Raw genomic sequence first — 23,604 nt, 5'->3', positions numbered from 1 at the left:
AGAATTAAAGTCTTCTTTAACTTTTCTCCCAACATTCCACTTCTCCAACCCAATTCACATGCCTTGAATCTATCTTTATTATGAGGGCACATATTTTGAACTTTGATTATCTGACATTTCTATAGGTATATCTGTCAAAAAAAATACGAAAAAAATTGAAGAATGAGCCATATGGAAAAGCAGTATGGAGATAGTTCAAAAAACATAGAAATATTCAAGTATTAATAAATAAAAGAGGAATGATCTGGTTTTAGAAAATTCTTCACATGTTGTTTCCTGCTCCAGAGATAAGACTTTGTAACATCTTCTTAGATTGGCTCACAAATATCCCATCTCCAGTATTTAAGCATCTCAGTAGCCATTATTCTCTTTTATTACTGGGTACAAATAGGAGGACTAAGTCTAAAGAAGAAAAAGGGTTGAAAAGCATATTTCTATTTAACCTTTACCTGTTATTTACTGTGTATTTTATATTTATTCAATTGTCATAGCTACCCTGTGAAGCAGTAACTAATATCATTGCCATTTACAAATGAGAAACTGAGGCAGAGAGTTTAAGTAACCTATCTAATAAGGACATACAGCTTCAAAGTGGTAGAGACAGGAGTCAAATTTAGCTAGCTCCTGAGCCCATAGTTTAATTACTTTATTAGGCTGCCTTTCTAGACAAGATTACTAGTAGTTGTTCCTGGTATTTCTTGGGCTAGAGTCACAGTATCTTCATGCTTCCAGCAGCTTAGTGACTCAGGGTTTGGTCAGGAAAATGGAAGTCACTCTATGGAGAATTATGGCCTTATACTACTGTTGGCATAGCTGAGGGCGTGGATATCAAGAAAGCTGTCACCATAGGTCAGAGGAGCTCTACTGAACATCAGAGAAACTGTCAATGAAATATCTATCCTGAAGCACCAAGCAGGTGGTAGGAGCTGACATTTGGTCAGAGAACTTGACAGTGAAGATGTCAGCGTGAACATCACTGGTGAGTGGGTAGAAAAGTGAGAGTTTGTGGGGAAGTCTGCAAAGCCTGCCAGGACTGTGAAGTGGGAGCTGATGGAAAGGTCAGCAAGGCTACAGCATCTGAAAAAGCCAAGCATCTGACTCCCATGACCTCCTGAGAAAAAATGGCCTTCACTTTACTTATCTGCTTCAAATATGAGGTTACAGACATGGAACTCTCCAGGGAAGGGGGACTGTGGGGAATGTGGTTTCCACCCTTAGACAGAGTAAGCAAGGGTGGTGGGGGTGGTGGTGTGTGCCAGACTGACCACAGACAATCTAGCATAGTAACCAACTGCAGCTTAAAAAGTGCTTAATGTAGTGCTTACTTGGCACACGGTGGGTGCCCTAAAAAGCAACATTTTCAGACTCCTTTCCCCACCCCCACTCCTGCCCCCTTTCCTTTCCTCTTAGAGGACTGTGGTACCGTCTTCATCCATATTCTCCCAGCTCTGAGCCCTCTGCAAGGCAAGCTTGAAGTTCTTAATAAAATGGTTATATGCATCACTGACAGCATAAATACAGACTTGAAGAGTTATAAAATACCAAGAGGATAACCTCAGTGTAGGCCAAAGAGGGTGAACGTGGGCTTTTTACAGGCTTAGCAGTATTTAAAAGAGAGAGAGAGAAGTTTAACTCCTTCCCTAGCTTGCTGCATATCCAGTGGAGCCCTCACAGTGTTTGCCGTTGATTTACAGGTGAGTCACAGGTTTTTTCTCACCCTCTTGTATTTCTTTTCATTTCTTTCTTTTTTTAGTTAATTAAAAGGAAGCATGAGAGAAGTAGAGAATCTTAAAAGATAAAGGTTCTTGTGATAGATGTCAGCGTTTTTAACTCAATGACTCTCTTCCTCTGTTCCTCTTATAAAAGCTACACAAATGAATATAGGGCTTTTCTCATTAGAGATTTTGACAGAGAGTCCCTTTTATTTTGATTACATTAAGCAATTCTTTCTTCCAGAATTCCTACAATTTATACCATCCATTGCCAGTGTATATTTCAGAAGTCGGCTTTGATGTAATTTATTTATTTTTTAGTGGTTGAGCCTAAGCTTTGGATCCATATATTCAGTATAAATGGTATAATACCACTTTATAAAATAATAACTGTCATATGTCTAATTATACGTTCTGGAGAAAGCTAGCAGTTTTCTCTAATGGTTTTAACTTCTGCATTAGCCAGTAATAATAATTGGGGATAATTTTTAAATATAGTTTTCATTTACTGTAGGAATGAAAATGTTTTGTTTGGGGAACTGGGATCTCATTTATCATAATATAATTCAGCTTCTTTTGCTCTGGGAGAATTGCTTTACTTCTCCTGCATGAAAGCCTTTTTATAGGTATTAGTTTTATATACCTAGCGCACCTTTAAATGTAAAATGACCATACTTCATACATACTGTTTTCCTTTGAGTCCTATATTAGATAAAATATTTTTTCTCGAACTTCTTAAAATGTTACGTGGTTCTAATCTTTCAACTATGAATTTTTATTATAGTACTTTCTTTCTACTAGTTTAAAATAGTATCTTTTTCCTTCCACTTTTCCAGTTTGTTTCTATGGCATCAAGCCAGAACAACTTGTAATACCACTGACCTTGTAGGTTGCTGTTTTAGTGATATGTGATGCATTCACTGTCTAGTATCACACAGTCTGTTTTATGATGTTATAGTATTCTAGTTTTAAGACTTAATTGCTTTGTTTTTTACACCTTTACGGATCCCAGTAATTCTGTATTTATTTCATCTCCCCTGATTTTGCTAATTTTCAGCTTTATCTCACATCACTTAGAGGGTAGATAGTGACTTGTAATGCATACAACACAATTCTCAGCCTCAGTGGTTTGATCTTTATTTTGTCCTCTTGGGAAAACCTTCAGAGTCCAGTGAAGGGAAGACAGTACTTTAAGATGAACGTCTCTTTATAATGTATAGAAGCATGAAGTGATGTTATATTTTCTTCACAATTGTCAAAATTGTAGGTAATTATCTTTTGTGTGAGTGCTTTATATTTATTCCTGAGTTTAATAGTTAAGCAGTAAAAATTGCCTGCGTGGGAATCCACGTCTTTCCATACCCTCTGGTCTTTGTGACTCCTTGTCCTACTCTTGAACCATGGATCAGGTTAATTTTTTCAGTATACACCTATTGAGCACCTAACGAGGTAAGGCACCGGGCAGTAGATGCTGAATAGAACACTAAAGTGAAGACATGGTCTATGTCCTCAAAGAACTATGGTGATAGAAAGTTGACCCTCAAATAATGTAATATAAACTAGAAGGTAGAGTGTCCATATGAGAGGTACATTAAATTACCCTAGAGGTAACATAACTGAAATGGAAGAGGAAAGACAGAAGATTGAGGTGAGCAACAAAACTAGAAGTTGACTATTAATACTAGTAGGAAAGTATTCTACTGGCTGAGAAAGTCTTTATTTTCCACTGCCCCAAACCTTTGTATTAAGAAGTTGAAATTTTTAAAGTAACAGCAAGCTGAACACCTGTAAAAGCATTGGAGCCTTTAGCATAAAATTTAGTGTAAAAATTTTGAACCACATTTAGATATCATCTAACACCCGTATTTGTCTTTCTTACAATATGTTTTTATGATAGGCATCTTGATGGCTGGCAACAGCTTCTTGCATTAGTAACTTGGCAAAATTTTAAAGAAGTTAATTGGAACAAATCTTAATAGCTTAGTGTTAGTACAGATTCACTTATCAATTAAGGTTATTGATGATTAATGACTTAGAGCACCTTCAGCAAAAAGTCACTTAATATTTCATTCATTCAGTTTTTTCAGGTAAATAGGTGTGAACATTTTTTAGGATAGCTCATTTCTCTTTAAATTTTTCCTGTGTTAAGGAAATTTTGATCATTAGTATATTGATTGATTGAAGTGTTTTTTTTTAACTTAAATAACTCATATTTATTTAATTAGAAATATATATGGATATAACTTCTAATTATACTTGAGAAAATAATCAACCATTTAAAATGTAATGGTATTTTCCTCTCTAGGACAATTTTTTTGTAGCATTATTCCCTGTAAAAGATAAATGGTACAAAATCAAATTCTTAAGTGTTTTAGACAGCATCAAAACCTGTAAGATAGCCTAGTGTGTGGTGGAAAGTACCTGGACTAGCACATGATAAATTCAAATTCTAGTCCATACTCTGGCAATAACCCTGTATGTGGCCTTGGATAAGTAATTTAACTTACCCTGTTTGCGCTCCGTATCCTCATTTATAAAATAAATTAGATGATCTGCAATCTTTTCTAGAACCAAAAATCTCTTTCTAAATTTCACAATTGTATTCGTTTTTTATCCCTAAGACTGTTTACGGGAGGGTTAAAATATACACATCGACATTCAAATAATCTGGAAACGGCAATACTTTGTAATTATACTATACTTCAGGGTTTTAATTTATTTGTGTATTTATCATTTTAATCATTTTAAATGTACAGTTCAGAGGCATTATGTACATTCACAGGGTTGTGCAACCATCACCACCATCCACTTCCAGAAGTTTTTTATCATCCTAAACAGAAACTCCATACCCATTAAACGATAATTCCCTGTTCCTTTTTATGCCCAGCCTCTTGCAACCACCATTCTATTTTCTATCTCTGTCAGTTTGCCTTTTCTGCATACCTCATGTAAGTGACTGGCTTATTTCACTTAGCATAATATCCTCAAGCTTCATCCATGTTGTAGCATGTGTCAGAATTTCATTCCTTTTTAAGGCTGAATTACATTTCTTTGTATGTCTGTACCACATTTTGTTTGTCCATTCATCTGTTGGTGAACACTTGGGTTGCTTCCACCTCTTGACTGTTGTCAGTAATGCTGCTATGAGCATGGGGTATACAAACACCTGTTTGAGTTCCTGCTTTCAGTTCTTTTGGCTATAAACATAAGAGTATAATTGCTGGATCATATGGTAATTCTGTGTTATACTCTTTGAGTGACTACCAAACTGTTTTCCATAGCACTACACAATTTTACATTTTCACCAGCACTACACAAGGATTCTAATTTCTCCATAGTCTTTTATTTTATTTATTTATTTATTTATTTATTTTTGCAGTACGCGGGCTGCTCACTGTTGTGGCCTCTCCCATTGTGGAGCACAGGCTCCGGACGTGCAGGCTCAGCATCCATGGCTCACGGGCCCAGCCGCTCCGCGGCATGTGGGATCTTCCCAGACCGGGGCACGAACCCACGTCCCCTGCATCGGCAGGCAGACTCTCAATCACTGCACCACCAGGGAAGCCCTCTCCGTATTCTTGCCAACACTTTTTTTTTTAAAATTTTAATTTGTTGATAATAGACATCCTAATGGGTGTGATGTTGTATCTCTTAGTTTTGGTTTGCATTTCCCTAATGACTAATGTTGAGCACCTTTTCATGTGTTTATTGGCCATTTGTATATTTTCTTTGGAGAAAAGCTTATTCAAGTCCTTTCTCATTTTTTGATATAGTAGTTTGTCTTGGCATTCTTGTGGAAAATCTGTTAGAAATGTGAGGTATAGGGGCTTCCCTGGCAGTCCAGTGGTTTAAGACTCCGCGCTTCCACTGTAGGGAGCATGGGTTCGGTCCCTGGTTGGGGAACTAAGATCCCGTATGCAGCGTGAAATGGTAATACTTTGTGATTTTATTTTACTTTACTTTAGGGTTTTTAGTTTTGTTTCATTTTTAAAGGTCACATTGGTTGGTAACCTTTATTTTTTCACTTTTTGGCACTTACCTTTATTATAATCATTGTCTTCTGAAAAAATCGTATGAATGATTACAAGAAACATTTGTGATCAAGTGGGCCACCAGATGTATATACTGCAGGGTGATTTATTTTCAAAATTTTATTTTTTTGAAATTTTCCTTTTGCTTCATTTACAAGTGACATTTGATTGGCTTAGCCCATTTTCTTCATGATAGAAACTTCCCAAAGATAAAATATTGTTTAAGAATAATAGAGCCATGCTCTCTGAACACTTTATGAACTTTTAAACAATAGCACACTTTTTACCCTATTACTGGTCTAAGGCTGGGTAGGCAGGAGTGAGGCGGATTCTGAAGGAAGGAATACAGTCAGACTGTCTCACTAAGTTTTGAGGATGCTCATTCATTCAGTTTATTTTTAAAGAAAGGAATGAATAGTTTTAAAAATAAACCATTTGCCCTTCATTGTATTTTCAATTTGTTTAGTTTCTTTGAATCTAAGACTGAGTCTTCTCATAGCCTTCAACCACCTTTTAAAATATCTCTGATAGACAGTTTTCCATATGGTCAGCCATGTCAGATAATTTCTTAGATATTTTCTCTGAGCCCTTTCTGCTCCAGCTGTAATGTGAATTGGTTTTTTTATGTTATCCTTGAACTTTATTTCATCATCATCCTGGTAATTCCTTTTAACCTTTGGTGGGTGGAATTTTCTGTTGCTTGCATTTCAGTTTCTTTTTTCATTTAGTCCCTGATCTTGACGGGGCAATGCTTTCAATGACTTATTGAGTAAAGATTAATGAGAGGTAAATTTTTTGAGATGTTACATGTCTAAAATTTTTTTAATTTCTTATACTTTATTAGTTATTTGGCTGTGTATAAAATACTGCATATTTTTTAAAGCATCACTTTACTGACTCCTGGCTTCCAGTATTGCTTTCTGCATTTCTAACTTTTTTTCCCCCTTCTCTTGAAACTCTTAGGATTTTCTCTTTCTGAGTTAGGATGAGTATGTACTTTCTCTGTTTCTTTTAATAGTAGATGTTCTTATTTCATGATTGCAAAGACTTCTTTTATATCTTTATGAATATTAATTATATTTTCAAAATTTTTTTCTGTATCGTGCATTGTCTGTGTTTCCTGTGGTTTCATTATTTCTATTCATGGTCATCTCTTTCATGTTGATGCTTTCAGGTGCCTAAGGATCTTTGGATGTCCACTCCTATTTTGTTCTAAAAAAGGTAATTAAGTTTGTATAGGGCTGATAAACCCATTGTTTTCCCTGTAGTGTGATTTTATGATCAGGGGGCTTTTTCTTTGGGAACCTTCTTAATGTCAGTATCTGTAGGTTTTTTTCTACAATAATTCAGTAGAAGTATTCTCTCATCTCCTAACTGATAGGTATAATTTTGACTGTCAGACTCCTGGACAGGTGAGGAGAAAGGGGCTAAAGGTCTCATGGTTTAGAAAGCAGAATTGCATTTAAGCTTCCTGGTTTCTGTTTGCTACCTCATTGCTCCCTTCTCTGTGCCTGATAAACCCTTGTACAGAGTCTGTCTGGTTCTTTTTCTCCAGAGGATATGCCTACTGTGTCCTATGGGAGAAGGGTAATCTCTTGACTGCATAGAGAGGGAGTGAAATCCTTATACTTTTATGTTATTGAAGTTTAACCCAAAGTAGCATTTTGTTTCTTACCTGTGCATGTTTGTGTGATTGTAATATACTTAGGGATTTTGTTTTTCAAGTGTTACTACTGTTAAATGCCCCATTTCCATCTATAGGATGATAGTTTCAATAAATTCATTTAGTGTATAAATTTGATTTCCACAGTGTTGAGTATTGTAGGCAGAATAATGCCCCCCCACAAAGATATCCGTGTCCTAATCCCCAGAACCTGTTTATGTGTTACCTTACATGGCAAAAGGGGCTTTGCAGGTATGATTAAAGTTATGGACCTTGAGATGGGAAGATTAAGCAGTATTATGTGGGCTCAAACTAATTACATGTGGACCTAAAAGGCGAGGACCTTCCCTGACTGTAAGTAAGAGGGAGATGTGACTACAGACAATGGGTCTGAGATATACAGCATCCCTGCCTTTAAAGATGGAAGAAGGGGGTCTTGGACCAAGTAATGTTGGCAATCTCTAGGAGATGGAATAACCAAGCAAACTGATTCTCTTCCTAGAGCCTCCAGAAAGGAATGCAGCCTGCCAACACCTTGATTTTAGCCCAGCGACACTTGTGTTGTATCGCTGTGTGTTTTTTTTTTTTTTTTTTTTGCGGTACGCGGGCCTCTCACTGTTGTGGCCTCTCCCATTGCGGAGCACGAGCTCCGGACGTGCAGGCTCAGCGGCCATGGCTCACGGGCCCAGCCGCTCCGCGGCATGTGGGATCTTCGCGGACTGGGGCACGAACCCGTGTCCCCTGCATCGGCAGGCGGACTCTCAACCACTGAGCCACCAGGGAAGCCCTCACTGTGTTGTGTTTTGTTTTGTTTTGTTTTGCGGTATGCGGGCCTCTCAGTGTTGTGGACTCTCCCGTTGCGGAGCACAGGCTCTGGATGCGCAGGCTCAGTGGCAATGGCTCATGGGCCCAGCCGCTCCGCAGCATGTGGGATCTTCCCGGACTGGGGCACGAACCCGTGTCCCCTGCATCGGCAGGCGGACTCTCAACCACTGCGCCACCAGGGAAGCCCCTCACTGTGGTTTTGATATGCATTTCTTTGTTGGCTAATGGTACTGTTGATATTGTAAAAGAAAAAAAAAATGGTGCAGGCCCTTTTCCCTTTCTGCTATCTATGCTATGTTACATAGTGCAAAAATGATGTTCTAATTGGACTCTTTAACAAATGAAAAATGACAGAGATTGTAGATCTGTTGTAAAGTGTTAATTAATCCTCTGTCATTATTGCCATCATCCCTCAATTTTAGCTCATATGAACTAAGAAAGCAAAACCTAATGTGATACTATGATGAAGTTCTAGAAAAGCACTCTGAGGAGTAATTAATTGAAACATTGTACACATAGCACTATTTTATTTTGCTGCCCTTGTCACAAGTGTAATTACGTTTTTTTGGTATGTTTATTAGTTTAATAAATGAATAAACAGACTCTTTACATAATAAAGACCTGGTCATTTATCTTTAAATATTTAAACTTCTGTTACATGAATTCTAGGATAAGTTCAGATAGTAAAACTGGGACCAACAATTAGAACTGTGTCATATGGAACATGCTTCCTTGTTATCCAGAATAATTGAGGCTATATGACTATCAGGGATATTTTTGGAAGAGTTTTCTGCATTGGGTAGAGAGTATTATATGAAATAATATTTGATTTTAATTTTAAGATGCTTGTGAAATAATCATGATTAAATTCATTTGACCTCAGTATGTTACGGGTTTCTTCTTTACGTTTCTAGTCCAATAGCCATCTTTATTCTCACAGTTAGTCAGCAGCCTGGTTATCTAGGTACCTCATGCCTTCACTTAGAGTTCCAGTATCTTTTCTCGATCCTGTGTTCAGTTATTTTAGTAATGCTTTTGCTGCTGTCCTTGATTCTTTTATCCTCTTGCCAATCTGAACTCTTTCTTTTTCCATTCCTGCCTGAGGGTTGCCAGAGTCACACATAAGTGTGTTCCTTTGAGAATTTTTTTTTCCAATTTGTTAGGCATTTTCTCCATATGCATCTTTAAGGTGAATGTAGTTTTATATCATTATTAAGGGCATTAAAATTATGATTGATTCTTAAATTTAAGAACAGTTTTGATTATAGTGAGATTTTGAAAGATCTGAGTCGTATGTGACTGTTTTTATCCTTCACTTTAGTTGCACTTACCGTATTTATAAATCATTATCCATTTAATTATTTATTTGGTATCTGTAGACTCATGGACCTGAACCCAGGTGGACAGGAGCTGTCCTGTTCACCACTATATGTTCATTACCTACCACAGAAGGTACTTAGTTTGTATTTCACAAATGAGTTCTTTTCTCTTCCACTGTGTCTATGCATCTGAAGACAGTGTACTTTGAAAGAGTCTTTTTTTCTGGCCCTTTATAGTTAGGAAGGGAATTATTCCCTTTCTCCTTGTATATTAATCATATTTCATTGGTGAAACTATAGAATTACTCTAAAGGTAGCCTGGGATACTTCTTTTTAAGTACCTTGTTAGACATTTTCTCTGCATTTTTTTTTTTAATGTGGAAACTTTTCATTTGCTTTTAGAGAAGGAAATTACTTTTATTTTTTGTTTTGCGGTACGTGGGCCTCTCACTGCTGTGGCCTCTCCCGTTGCGGAGCACAGGCTCCGGACGCGCAGGCTTAGCGGCCATGGCTCACGGGCCCAGCCACTCCGCGGCACGTGGGATCCTCCCAGACCGGGGCACAAACCTGTGTCCCCTGCATCGGCAGGCAGACTCTCAACCACTGCGCCATCAGGGAAGCCCAGGAAATTACTTTTGAAGAAAATACAAATTAGCTTAATGTTCCCTTTGAAGTTACTTTAAAATTGACCTTTGTACTTTTTGGCATATTTTCTAATAACTTTAATGTAACTTGAAAGCTTTCAGATTTTCTTTTCGTTTTCTTTTCACTCTGTGTCATCTAGTGACTTTTCATCTTTTATACAAGTGCCAAAGGGACTTGTTGAGACTATCTTTCCATAGTCTTTTACACAGTGTATCATTTTCTACTCTCTTTGAAGTTGTCAGATCTTTCTTCCTGTCTCATACATTTTTATATTGTTTTGTATCTCTTCTTTTTTGGGTAGATAAATGCAGTAAAAAGTCAAAGTACTTTTTAGCAGCTTTGACTGAAACCATATTGTTTTTCAGGATGCACCTTTTCTTATAGATCATTTTTTTTGGAAATAGACTTAAACACATCGTTAATCTGTTTTCCATTTTATTTAACAGTATAAATCAATAGCCTGTTAAAAGTGCAGTCTTCATTTGAGAGATAATCAAATATCCTAGAGTCTGCTTTCGTTATGTTTGTTTTTAAAATATTTTTTAGATGCTAGTTCAGTAGAAATATAGAAACGTTTAGATTCAGCCCTATTGAAATGACTAACGTGTACTAGACATTCATGATGCCCATGTCTTAATTTACTTGTTATCTTTATACTAATTGTTTTGATTAAATTAATGCAGTTCTGGGAAGAAAGGGTTATACATGGGGGCTTTAGATATCAGAGTTATTATTGAGTTTATTATCAGACCCAAGGTGACCTCTGAAGTACTAAACAGATTATATAACCTGTGTCTGTCACAGAACCTTAGAAGAAACCCTAGCAAAAATTTTTGTGGTGAACTAAACCATACTTAAGTCACTTTGGCTCACTTGGAAGAGATCCACTGTGGGTGTCCTTAGGGCAAGTAATCGTATTCAGAACCCAAAGGCTCCTGCTATGCTTTTTGCCTCCTGGAAATTCATCATTTTTATTTATTTCCAGGAGCATGGAATAAAGGAGACAGGGACGAGGCAGAGCTTCAGGATTTTACTTATTTTGAATATACTGTTATCTATGAGAAGAGTTTTATAGAAACATTTATTATGTAGGATGTATCTTTTATATTTTTAGGCTTGTGGTTATTTTAATTAATAGTGTTAAGCCAATTAGATCATGATGTTCTTTTTATTTTCCACCTATTTTCCTAACCCTGTTAATATAAATTAGGTTAGATAAAAAGAAACTCTACAGCCAACTGACAAGAAGGGAAAACACTCATTTTGGGGGATCACCATTCCATCTGTTGTATGCCGATAGCCCAACGGAAACTGGTGGTGCTTTTGTTCACACTTTGTTTATATATGTAACATTTTTCTTTTGAATATTTTATTAGCTTTAATATATGATTGTTTTCAATATATTGTTTTATAATTGGAAAACAAATACTTTTTAAGGAAATACATATACTGTATGTATTTCACTGAAGCATTTTGAACAGCTGCCAGACAGCCCCAACATTTATTCCTCAGCATAAATCTGAAGATATTTTAGCTTGATAGGTTTTCAAGGTTTGGCTGTTGTCCTAATTAACATTGAATTTGGAATTTTCTCATAAATAAGCATGTTCTCTTTTTATATATAAATTACGTAGGAGGGTATCTTTTTGTTTCATCTAACCATGTATGGCTTATTTATTGTCATTTGTATAAATATTGATTTGTCATCAAAAAAATAAGTGTTGAATTTAGAGAAATCAGTGTACAAATGAATATGTGAAATCCATCTTAGTGATCTCAAAGATGCTGAGACACTGTCTTTTAGTTTTAAATTTAGTTCATTTGTGAAATGAGTCATTCTAACCTTGGAAAAATCATCATGCATCTGACTTAATTATAAATTAAAACAACCCAGCTCTAAACAATTAATTAAAATTTGTTGCATGTTTTCTAGTCCAAATGAGTGAAGTTATTGAAACATTTAATTATTTGTTTTAGGTTAATAAACTATTAAAATGATGCCTATAGTTAAAAATGTTTTATTCTCTCCTAACTTAGATACATTGTCTCTAATATCATGCCACTCTTTGTGGATGATTTTATCACATCCTGTTTTCAAGTAAAGGTACCAAAGACAGATAAAGAGCCAGATGATCTAAGCAGCTCAGATTGTCAGTGTTCCCTAAGAAAATAAAGTTCTTAAAAACTAACAAAGAAGAAAAAAATAGGAATGTGTCAAGATTTGGAATGATTTTCAAACTTTCTTTTACTTTTAACAGTTTAATAATTGCAAAAGGAAGCACAATTTGGAAATATACCGTCAATCATTTGGAATGTCTAGATAATTTATCTGTGTTAAGTTCTAAAGCACATACTGGTTAAATAATGTTTTTCCTTCTTTCACACCCTGTGTTCTCCCTTCTGCTTTATTTATCTTGTTTCTAAAATAGTGTCAGCCTCAATGTATACCATGAAATGACAACCTGGTTACAAATACTTCTGTACATCTAAGATGGGGCAAGCTCTTTGATTATTGAAATTATTATTTGATTATTGAAATTTGTTGGATGAGCCAAGCATGGTTTTTTTCTTTTTTCCATCGTTTCTCCCTCTTTTTATCTCCCCTTATATTTTCTGATTCATTCAGGGATACCATGTTTAAGATATCTTATCTGTTATGATCGTAGGCAGGTATGAGTTATAACAGTTACAGTTGCTGCCACTTCATTAAAACTAGAAAAAACCCCCACAACTCTCAGCATTTTCTTGATTGGGGAACTTGATATTGTGAAACATTGTGTTTGGATTAAATCCTCTTATTTTCAATTTTTGGAAATACTAGTTGTGTGATAAATGCTAAGGCTTGCTGCAAGTTATTTCGGTAATGGATCATGTTAGTCATTGTATGTATAAGGTACCAAATTGGATAGAATATAGTGTCAGTTTGAAGTATTGAGGTCTCCTCTCCATTGGGTAAATTGTCTCATTTACTTGTTTCAAAATATAAAAACTCTTCATTTATGCGTCACGGTATTACAGTTTATTTACATATTCAAGTGAGAATAAGAGATTTGCTTTCTTATGATAATTTGCTCATCTCTATTTGGGATTAAATTATTAATCTTGGATTTGTCATGCAAGAAAAATCACTGAATTGAGAGTTGAGAGACCTGGGTTGAAGTTTACCTCTGTCAGTTTTCAGCTGTCTGATCATCAAGTCATTTCCCTGGCCTGCTATCTCAGAGCTCTAAGATGCTGCAATTTCATATTGCTTGTAACAACTCTGGTTTTCTGGCTAGAATTTGTTTATGTTGCTTATGTTTAGTTATTTAAAATTACTGCAGGAATACATCAATGATTACCATTTTGTAATATTGATACATGCATTTAAAATGACTGTTTTAGATAATTATATTTTTATTCATTTAAAAATATTACTTTAATAAAATATAATAAAAAGGAATTTATAAATGCAGAGGTATGTAACTATGTCATTGTGTGATAGGATCATTCTGTGGCATTATGCTTTTTGATGCTAACTGCAGTATGGGTTTGAAGAACTTCCAATTGATGGAATCAAACCAGATGTTCAAAGATTTAAAGTATTAATCAGAAATGGTAAATAATTATATATCTTCAAAAGAATTGAAAACATGAACTTGGAGCATTCACACATATACTTCAAAAATTAATTCAGTGATTAGATGATTCAAAAACTAGATGACTGAACAAAAGATGGGTTGAATGAAGAGAAATATGGAAATGTGTGAAGGCCTTTTGAGCATTCTTTAGATGTTTATAGAATTAAGATAAGTAATTTGAATATTTTCCCTTTGATATTGGTTATTAATTTTGATCACCTTTTTGAAATGGATGGCTATATGCATAAATTATGCAAATTGAAAATAGATTACCAGCGAAGGGAACAATAATTTACCCTTTTTGTCAGTTGTTCTATCATTTGTATTATCTAGTGTGTTCATCTGTGAGTTTCAATCAAAACACTTATTATTTATTTTATTAAAACAAATTTATTGAACTTTTATGTAATATGTATTGTATTAAATTTAAGTCTAGAAAGATGAATATGACATGGTCCTTACCAGTTTTGGGATAAATTGCACTGGGGGACAGAAATTGAAGCATGAGGAAAGGAGTGTCACAGAGGGGAAAGATGACTATACAAAGGGCTAGCCATAAGGTTTTAATTAGGACTTGGAGAAGTGTTGTCAATATTAAGGGCTGTTTTCAAACTTTAACGTGTGTATCACTTACTTGGGGATCTTTTTAAATGGCAGGTTCTAATTCAGTATGTTGTTCCGGGCATGAGATTCTTCATTTCTAACTAACTCCCTGGGGATGCCAGTGCTTATGAACCATGATTGATATTTTGAGGAGCAAGGCTTAGTACTAATTCTTTGGAAGTAAGAACAGATGTAGGGCCTGCATTTAAAACTTTTTCCTAGGTATAGTCTTACTTTTTCTTCCTTATTTCTTCCATAATGTAGTTAAAACATACTGATTGGCAATATAAATGTAAATGAATATGTAGTCTATAAATTTACTTATTTTGAACAGCTAATTTAGTCAACTCTTGGTTATCTAGGGGCAGATTAAACAGAGTGCAGTTAGCCTGGGTACTGAATAACAAGTGACTCGGTATTGTAGAGAATTGAAATGACAGTAATTTAGAAAAACATTAATGTTTTTTATATTGGACAGCAATTCTGTTTAGAATTATTTGGTACCTACTCTAACGTGGGAATGATCTTTGATCTCAACAGTCAGGTAAAGTAATTTTGGGGAGTGGTGCCTCCTTTTTCTTCCAGTCTCTCTAAAGAGCAGTGATCTTCACATGGGGATTATAAACCTCCAGAGGCTGTGCTACATGGGTGGAGATTTTTAACATATTGGCTGCAAATCCTATTGTACTTACATTACTTTCAAACATATGGATGTCATCTTTCAAATGGGAAATGTGTTCCAAAATACAGGATATAAATTTTAAGGAAATAAGCTTGAGTCACTTACACCATGTTTTTTTTAGTTAGTTGTATTTTAACTAGGATTGGGAGACATCTGAGGCCTTTGCCTCCCACTTATTTACAGCTGTTAAAGATTGTTTCTTTATGTTATTCAAACATGTTTGTGCACGCACTCACACACACACAGAGGCATACAATAGATGTGAGTCCAGGTTTAGCATTTTAGCTCTAGAAGTCGTGTAAGTTATGAAAATTTAAATGTTCTGCATAAATCATCATTGTGTGATGTGTATGAGGTGTTCAGAAATATTCAAGCTAATTTTGTAGAACTTATTTTTCTTATCAGATACCTGTGTTATTTAACAGTAAAACACTGTCACTGTTGAGTGTATTTAATTTGTCTTGTGTTTATTTCCTCTGGCATAAATTGTAATAAAGTGCAATAGAGCAGTACAGCATTAATTAGAAATGCTAATTTTCCAAGTGCTTAACCGAAGCAGTAACATTTAACAGAGAAAATTTATTTTTATTATTAATTAAACATTAGATATTTTTGTGGATTTTTCTCTTTTTTTTCTTTCTTTTTTTTTTTTTTCTTTTCTTTTTTTAGAGAACCAGAGGACGAAAACGAAGCTTCATTCCTGAGGAAGAAAAACATGAGGTTGGAATAAGTTAAGCATATTTTACACAATCTAAATTTGAGAAACTTTCTTGCTTAAAATTATTTCTGTTTTCCTCATATCCTGATTTTATGTTTTGTTTCATCCTCCCTTGTATGGCAGGAGAGAGTTCCTAGAGAGAGGAGACAAAGGCAGTCTGTGTTACAAAAGAAGCCCAAGGCTGAGGATTTACGAACTGAATGTGCAACTTGCAAGGGAACTGGAGACAATGAAAACCTTGTCAGGTAAGCTGGATGCTGAGACCTTGGCTTTGGGGGATTAAGGCTCCATCTTCATCATTTTCTCATCACAGATATAATGGGGAAAACAAATCACAGCATAGGACCTTTCTTAAAGTCTTATTTAGTGGAAACAGTACTTCAGAAACAGATTTCATCCACTTAGTAACCTGCCACACATGGTTATTCTCTGGATTTAGATGTAATTAAGAGTGATTATCTGGATTTTGAACAAAAGAGAATTAATTTCCCATTGACAAGAGAAGTTGACCGTGCTCTGCATATAGAGGCCACAAAAATATATAATTTGATCCAAACCCTTTGTGCTAAGATTATTATGTTTTATCTCATAAAACAATAAAATTACTAAGTTCTGTTAGCATATTATAAAAGTTGAAGTTTATTAGAGATAATGATGACAGATACTTTTTCTTGACAAAAACTTCGTTAGCACTTCCTTATCATTTTTCAAAACAATGTGTTAAATGCTTCTCTCTTATGAAATAAAGAAAGGTGAAAAGATGGCCTAGATAGACATTTTTTGTTTTTTGTTTGGTTTTCTTCTTTGCTTCTTTGTTTTGTTCTGTTACTTTTTTTTTTTTTTTAAATCAGACATAATTCTAATCAGGAATCTCAGCTGATACGGCACAGTGGCTATTCCTGAGGGTCCAGAGACTGCTAATTTTAGCCATTTGCCTCTCTTGCTGAGATGAAGAAATTGCTCAAAGCCCTGGGTGAGATGAAGGAGTGGGGGGGTGATCAAAAGGAGACCTCATCTAAATAAAAGAGGTATCCTCTTTTCAAAGGACAGTGACACAAAGAATCTTTTAGTATGTTACAGGAACGCTTTCTGATTTCCTTCAAAAATTGTCTTTTGATAAAGCCCTATTGAACTAACTCATGGCACAGAAATTAAATGTTTCAAAAAGAGTAAGTTGATAAAATGCATATTAGTACTGTTACAGGATTTTAAATATTTGCTTCCAAAATGATGTCATTAAAAGTATAATTTGTTTGTTTTAATTCCTCAAGTAAAGGCACCTGGTTTTAAATTTAATGAGGTTTTTATAATGTCGCTGAGGAAGGTAATGAGAAAGTAAAAATTCCAGTAAAGAAATACAAAGTGCTTCAACAAAGTTGAGAAAGTCTATCATACTAGGCCACTGTTTTTTGAAGTAGTTTATGTAGAATATCATGAGAGCTCTCCTGGAGGTTAAACTCATTTAAGTTTAAGGTAAATTAGTTCTAATATCAGAAGATACACATGAATAATTCTGACTGCAACATAATTTTCTGATTTATGTAAAAAAAAGAAAGCATAAGCATAACAGAGTGGAGTACATAAAACAACAAAAATAAACAGAAGAAAAAATTATAAAAACAGTCTTACGTAATGAAGAAAAATTCAGTCTAGAAGAAAATTCCCATGGGGGTTGAGGGTGGCATTATAGGGCATGATCATTTTGAAACACTAGTTAAAAACTTAAGAGACCTGGTTATACTCTTTAATTACTTAAACCTATGTAAATATCTACCTCTAATTTTTTTTTTTAAGAGAGTAGCTTGATTCAGGCCTTGTTGCTATAGGCCCTATATGTTTTTGCCAGGTTTTTATTTTATTTTTTTGGTCATGTATTTGAAAGAAAGAACCTAGGAAATAAGTACAATTTTATTTTAAAAGCCACTTAATACAAGAGCATCTCCAAGACATTGTATTATATAGTTGTTTTAAAAAAAATAGGTATCGGTCTTCCCTGGTGGTGCAGTGGTTGAGAGTCCTCCTGCCGATGCAGGGGACACGGGTTTGTGCCCCGCTCTGGAAAGATCCCACATGCCGCGGAGCGGCTAGGCGTGTGAGCCATGGCCGCTGAGCCTGCATGTCCGGAGCCTGTGCTGCACAACGGGAGAGGCCACAACAGTGAGAGGCCCAAGTACCGCAAAAAAAAAAAAAAAAAATATCATCTTTCTTTGATTCTTGATAAGATTTTTAATTAATATTAGCCTTTCCTCTCATTTAATTAGTTCCTGTTATAAAATTTTCATCCTTAATTACATTATTATAACATTCCAGTGTCTGGGGTTTTTGTGAAAGTCTCGTGAAAGGTAAAGATATTTTTGTTACTCTAGAAATGATGGATATACAAAGTCTTTTTCCTTGGTTTTGCCTTGTTAAGAAGATAACATCACAGATTTTATGCAAAGGTTTTAAAAAGGTTATGAAGAGGGAATTAAATGTTTTATAAATATTATATATTAATAATGTTTCTGAGGATAAAACAAGCTGGATATAAAGCAGTGCCATCAAGTGTTTTATGGTTATAATATGATTGTTCTTTAAATACACACACACACACACACACGCACACACATATACACATTCAGTTTAAGCACTTTGCTCTTGGGATAAAGAAGAATTTTATGTAGAATTTCATGTGTTTAAAAAGGTACTCATAAGCTAATATCTGCCATTTCCCTTAACATCTCTTTTATTTAGTAATTGGCACCATCATTTTTGCAAATCTGCCCCAAAAGCCCACACTTTTATGATTAAGTTGCATCTTAAATATTATGTATACACGCTATTTTTAACTTTATTTTAAGACATTTTAAATTACACTTTATTTTCCCTAAAGATATATTTCAGTGCTTGATCATTATACTTACTATGTATGTCTATTAAGTTCTCTTATAAAATTAAACTTCTTGGATCATAATTTAATTAATTTACTTAATTTTTTATTGAATTTACTGTATTTTCTCAAGTTCCTCTGAACTAATATACATGACTCTTTAGAATCAGCAGTTTAGCAGTTTTGATTTTGAAACCACACTTCTCTATGTAATTCAGGCTGTATAAAAAATTTCTTTCTTATTTTTTTCCTTTCTATTTCAGTTATTTGTATATATGTATACATTAATTTACATGTATAATTTTTAATATCACTAGGAAATTGCATTCAATTTATTAGTTAACTGTAATAATAGGTTCCAAATGTTATTTTCTGTTTTGTCTTTAAGTTTTTCTCAGGCCTTTGGCAAGTAATTTAGTATTTCTGGGTCTTAGTTTTTCCCTCTGTTGTACATGATCAGAATTGTACTATGCTCCATTACAAGCTTTGTGAGTAATTCTGTATGAAATAGTAGGGCAGTGGTATTACTTAGTAATTTAAAGAATACAGGCCTTCCCTGGTGGCGCAGTGGCTGAGAGTCCACCTGCCGATGCAGGGGACATGGGTTCGTCCCCCAGTTCGGGAAGATACCACATGCCGCAGAGCGGCTGGGCCCGTGAGCCATGGCTGCTGAGCCTGCGCATCCGGAGCCTGTGCTCCGCAACTGGAGAGGCCACAACAGTGAGAGGCCCGCGTACCGCCAAAAAAAAAAAAAAAAAAAAAAAGAATACATATATGTGGGCTCTGAGATAAGGGTTCCTGTTGGTAAATATGATACAGTAATAATATAAATGCATATTTTTTACTTTTCAGAGAATGTGCATGTTTTTGTATTTAATTATTCCTGCAATATGGAGGACAAAAAATTTGAATTTGTTGAAACACGTTCCCTAAAACGATTAGACTAATAAACTATTTCCGCTAAACATGGGAAATATGAAAATTACCACAAGGTGTTAAAGACAAAGATGGTTTACAGTATCATATGGATTTTTTTTAAAAAAATAGTGCTTCCTATTTTTGCCATCTACTTTTTAAACTTAATTAAAATGTGTCTGCAAAGTTTACAGTTGAAAATATATTCCTTTATGTTATTTAGTGCAATTAAATGCTGAAGGCCAAATTGAAACTGTCTTGGAATTGTGAGGTCTTTTGGGGTATTTATCTCCTTGCTGTGGATATTCATTGTTGGAGGTAGTTTTGAGCCTTTAGTGATATCTTACTTGGTTTTGCTTCCACAGTTCCTAGGACATTTAATGCTCAGTAAATGCTTGGTAAATGAATGACTATGCCACATAAGTAGTGACTGATTATTCTTTGCTGAATTAATTTAAAAAAAAAACCTTTTACTATTATAATTTATTCCTAGAACAAATTGGTCACTCAGTGTAAGTATTTGATGAAGACGTTTAAAAGGCTTAATAAAGGAGGATTACTTTCATGTCACTAAAGAATAGTGGATGAGTTTTTTCTGTGTATTAGGTAAAGAACTAGGAATCACAGAGTTGAGATTAGTTGATACACTCATGTGACAGTAGAAATGATTCTTCTTTTTGAACATATTTAATTTTCAAAGGATAGATTTTAGAGGTAGGTAGGCTTTTCTTCTCTATAATTCTTCATTAAACTATCAAATTAGGAATAAGACCAAACTTGTAGGCCTCAAATTTTATCTTAACTGTGTAAACTCATTGTGACACATTTTATTACTTAATGGGAGATAGGAAGGAGCAAAAAGGTCTCCTAAAACTAAGAACCTTAAAATCCATTGGTCCTCTTAAATAGCATCTTTAATTTTTATCTTGTATTGTGGCCATTACTTAGAAGCAGTGAAGGTAGGAAATGATCTATGAAGCTATTTTACTTTTATAGCTAAGTCTACACCATTAAATGTTTGCTGTATTCTCTTCCTTATTTGAAGATATGGCAAGTTATATAGATATTGAACCATTTTGGTTACAAGGTTAGGATGTTTGTTTGGTCTGTTAACAATGTTGTTAGCACTTTTATTTATTTCACAATTTAAACATATAACTTCTGAGTGCCTTCCCCAAAACCAGATTTGATGGTATCATAAGTTATTAGGAGCACCAGCACAAATTCATATTTATCAGATTTTTATTTCAAATATTAGTCTCTTTGATAAATCAGATTTTTAAATTTTTAATTACGTGTCCTGTTCTCACTGGTATGGAGGCTTATAGACTGCCTGGGTCATAGTAAGGGGTGTTTTCCCCCAGAGATTTGATTAGACCAACAGAGCAAGGTTTAGTTGTAACTTTAGTTACTGTGTTCACAGAACATAAGATCACTTTAAATAGATTGTTTTAGTGAATGAAATGAAACCTAGTTTCATTTATTTTAAGAACAATTAAGATTGCATTTGATAGGTTGCTTAAAACAAATAGAATGAATTATTTTATTTTGATTATAGACTTACCAGTTTAGTTTTTTATGCAGTTTATCACATAATAATCACTCTAAATGGTAAAATTTGCTTATTCATGTAGGAATATCAAATGATTGTAAAGTGATGGTGCAAATGTATATTATTTGGATACTTATAAATTAGAACTTAGAAACAAATAGAAATTTTAAAATTATTTGTCATCTAATAAATTTCAAATTATTAAAAACATTTCCTGCACAAAGACATTTCTGGCTAATCTTCTGTTTCTTTTCCTTACTTCTACCAACAATTTCAGGGATAGGTTTTAGGTTTTTGTTTTGTTTTGTCTTGTAACCCTGAGTCAGTGATTGGTATAGTACAAATTACTGTATTCTAAAGGATTGTTTCCAAAGTTTAGATTTCTAATATTTCTTTCAATTGTGTGTGGTAAAATATATCCCCTCTTGTCACCCTGATGTCCTGTGTGATATGCCTCTTTCTTCAAGTTTCACTGCTGTTAGCTCTGGAATATGTTTCACTTGAAAGTATGACCATCTTAAAGGCAAGGTCTCTGTTTTACTTATCTTTACAGCTCCCATGTTCTTACTCCAAGTCACTGAGCAAGGGGTGCCTCCCCATGGTGGTTAGTGACTTACACACTTCATAGGAGGTTGCGTTAAGGAATCATTGGCCAGATATAAATCTCCCTAATTTTTATTTTTAATATAAAATAGATTTAAAATAAAAATCTGATCTAAAAATAGATTTAATATACAAGGCAAAGATAAAGTAGCATATCAAGATGTCTCAGAAAGCATATAGACTTCTTGTAACCCATAGCCTGTGGAAATATGCTGCCTAATTCTTTTAACAGGGAAGATAGGGCTTCCCTGGTGGTGCAGTGGTTGAGAGTCCGCCTGCCGATGCAGGGGACACGGGTTCGTGGCCAGGTCCGGGAAGATCCCACATGCCGCAGAGCGGCTGGGCCCGTGAGCCATGGCCTCTGAGCCTGCGCGTCCGGAGCCTGTGCTCCGCAACGGGAGAGGCCACAACAGTGAGAGGCCCACGTACCGCTAAAAAAAAAAAAAAAAAGGGAAGATAAGTGTAGCATTCTAAATACAAGCTGATGAAGCATTAGGAATTATTTGAAAATTTAAACAAAGGAATATAATTATGACCTGAAACTTTGTTTTCTTAGATTTTTAACTGTTTAAAAAACTTTTACATTTACGTTATTTTTTAAATAAGCATTATAAGAAATAGTTTATAGAAACAGCTTTTCAAGGAAATTCTGATATGAATACCAAACAATAACATCATCTAATGCTTAAGTAAAATTGAAATTCAATAAAATTCAGAACACCTATTTCTGTCACATTCTGGAGGGTTTAACATAATTATGTCCCTATTTTGAGACAATATTTCTAAATTTTCATTTTGTTTAACAGTTTATTTTTAAGGTTTTTGATTTAAAAACAATAAATTATCCATTCTACTTTAGTTTTGAAAGTTTATTATAGTTTTTGAAAACCAGGTCATTTAATTGTATTAACTTAAAAAAAAAAAAACAACTAGTTAATTGAATCAGCTTCATACCAGAAGTAAAACTCTCTAAGAATGCCAATATTTAATATATGAGTAATGCTAGAATGTGTGAAGAAATCAGCCTGAGCATTAATAAACAAAAGATAGTTTTCTTTCTTTTTTTTTTGTCAAAGATAAGTAGGAAAAAAATGCAAATATTACAACTACTTAAAGTTTCATAATGTATCACCCTTCCTGATATGTTTTTTTAAATAGGTATTTTGACAAAATATGATCTTAATAATTTCGGTATAGACCAAAAAATTAAAAATCAAGTAACAAAAATGGCTGTTATCTACTTAGAAACGTAATTACATGTGCTTTGTTTCAGTGTTTTTAAATCCAGACTGTGTAAACTACTTAGAGAAACAATAATTCAACTTCCCAAAAGTTGTAAATTCTGAGTTAATGATGAAACAAGCTTAAACAGTGTCATGGAAATATTTTTTTCAATTATTAAAATGTATTTATAAATTGTCTTGTCCGATTTAGGTCTCAGGACAATATATTTTCCTATTTGCTCAAGCTTAGAATATATAGGAAGTAGTTTCAGAATTGCCAACCCAAACCACGGCAAAAAAGTAAATCTAAGTTCAGTAGTTGTTTGGGGGTGTGTGTGTGGTAAAAGTTACATACAATGAAATGCCTAAATGTTAAGTGAATAAAGTAGTGAATTTTAACAAAAGCATGCACTCATGTAACCCCCATTTCTATCAAAGTATAGAACATTTTCATCACTCCCCAAAAGCTGTGCCCTTTCCTGGTCAGTCCCTCTTCTCAAAGGCAACCACTTTTCTATTTTTTTTCCCTTATAAGTTGCCTCCTATAGAGTTTCATATAAATGGCATGTTTAGTATTTATTTGATGTCTGCCATTTTAATGAGCGTGTGAGGGAATCCCACTGT

At 34.5% G+C, this 23,604-nt stretch overlaps 1 protein-coding gene across 6 annotated transcripts in view; it reads left to right on the top strand.

The window, feature by feature from the left end:
- Nucleotides 1-23,604, top strand: part of PHF14 (PHD finger protein 14) — a 200,271-nt gene that overhangs the window by 72,332 nt on the left and 104,335 nt on the right. For 4 of the 6 annotated variants that reach the window (XM_082846594.1, XM_082846593.1, XM_082846592.1 and 1 more), the window contains exons 15-16: nucleotides 15,770-15,820; nucleotides 15,942-16,063. In XM_082846594.1, coding sequence (XP_082702720.1) covers nucleotides 15,770-15,820; nucleotides 15,942-16,063 — 173 coding nt within the window. Of the gene's footprint in view, nucleotides 1-6,917; nucleotides 7,168-15,769; nucleotides 15,831-15,941; nucleotides 16,064-23,604 lie in introns of those variants that run through there. The other 2 variants (XM_082846596.1, XM_082846597.1) reach the window with 2 other exon arrangements.

Source organism: Leucopleurus acutus, assembly GCF_964270905.1.
Source record: "Leucopleurus acutus genome assembly, chromosome: 9".
In the NCBI taxonomy this organism is placed as follows: domain Eukaryota; kingdom Metazoa; phylum Chordata; class Mammalia; order Artiodactyla; family Delphinidae; genus Leucopleurus; species Leucopleurus acutus.
This window is presented reverse-complemented; position numbering and strand designations above follow the sequence as displayed.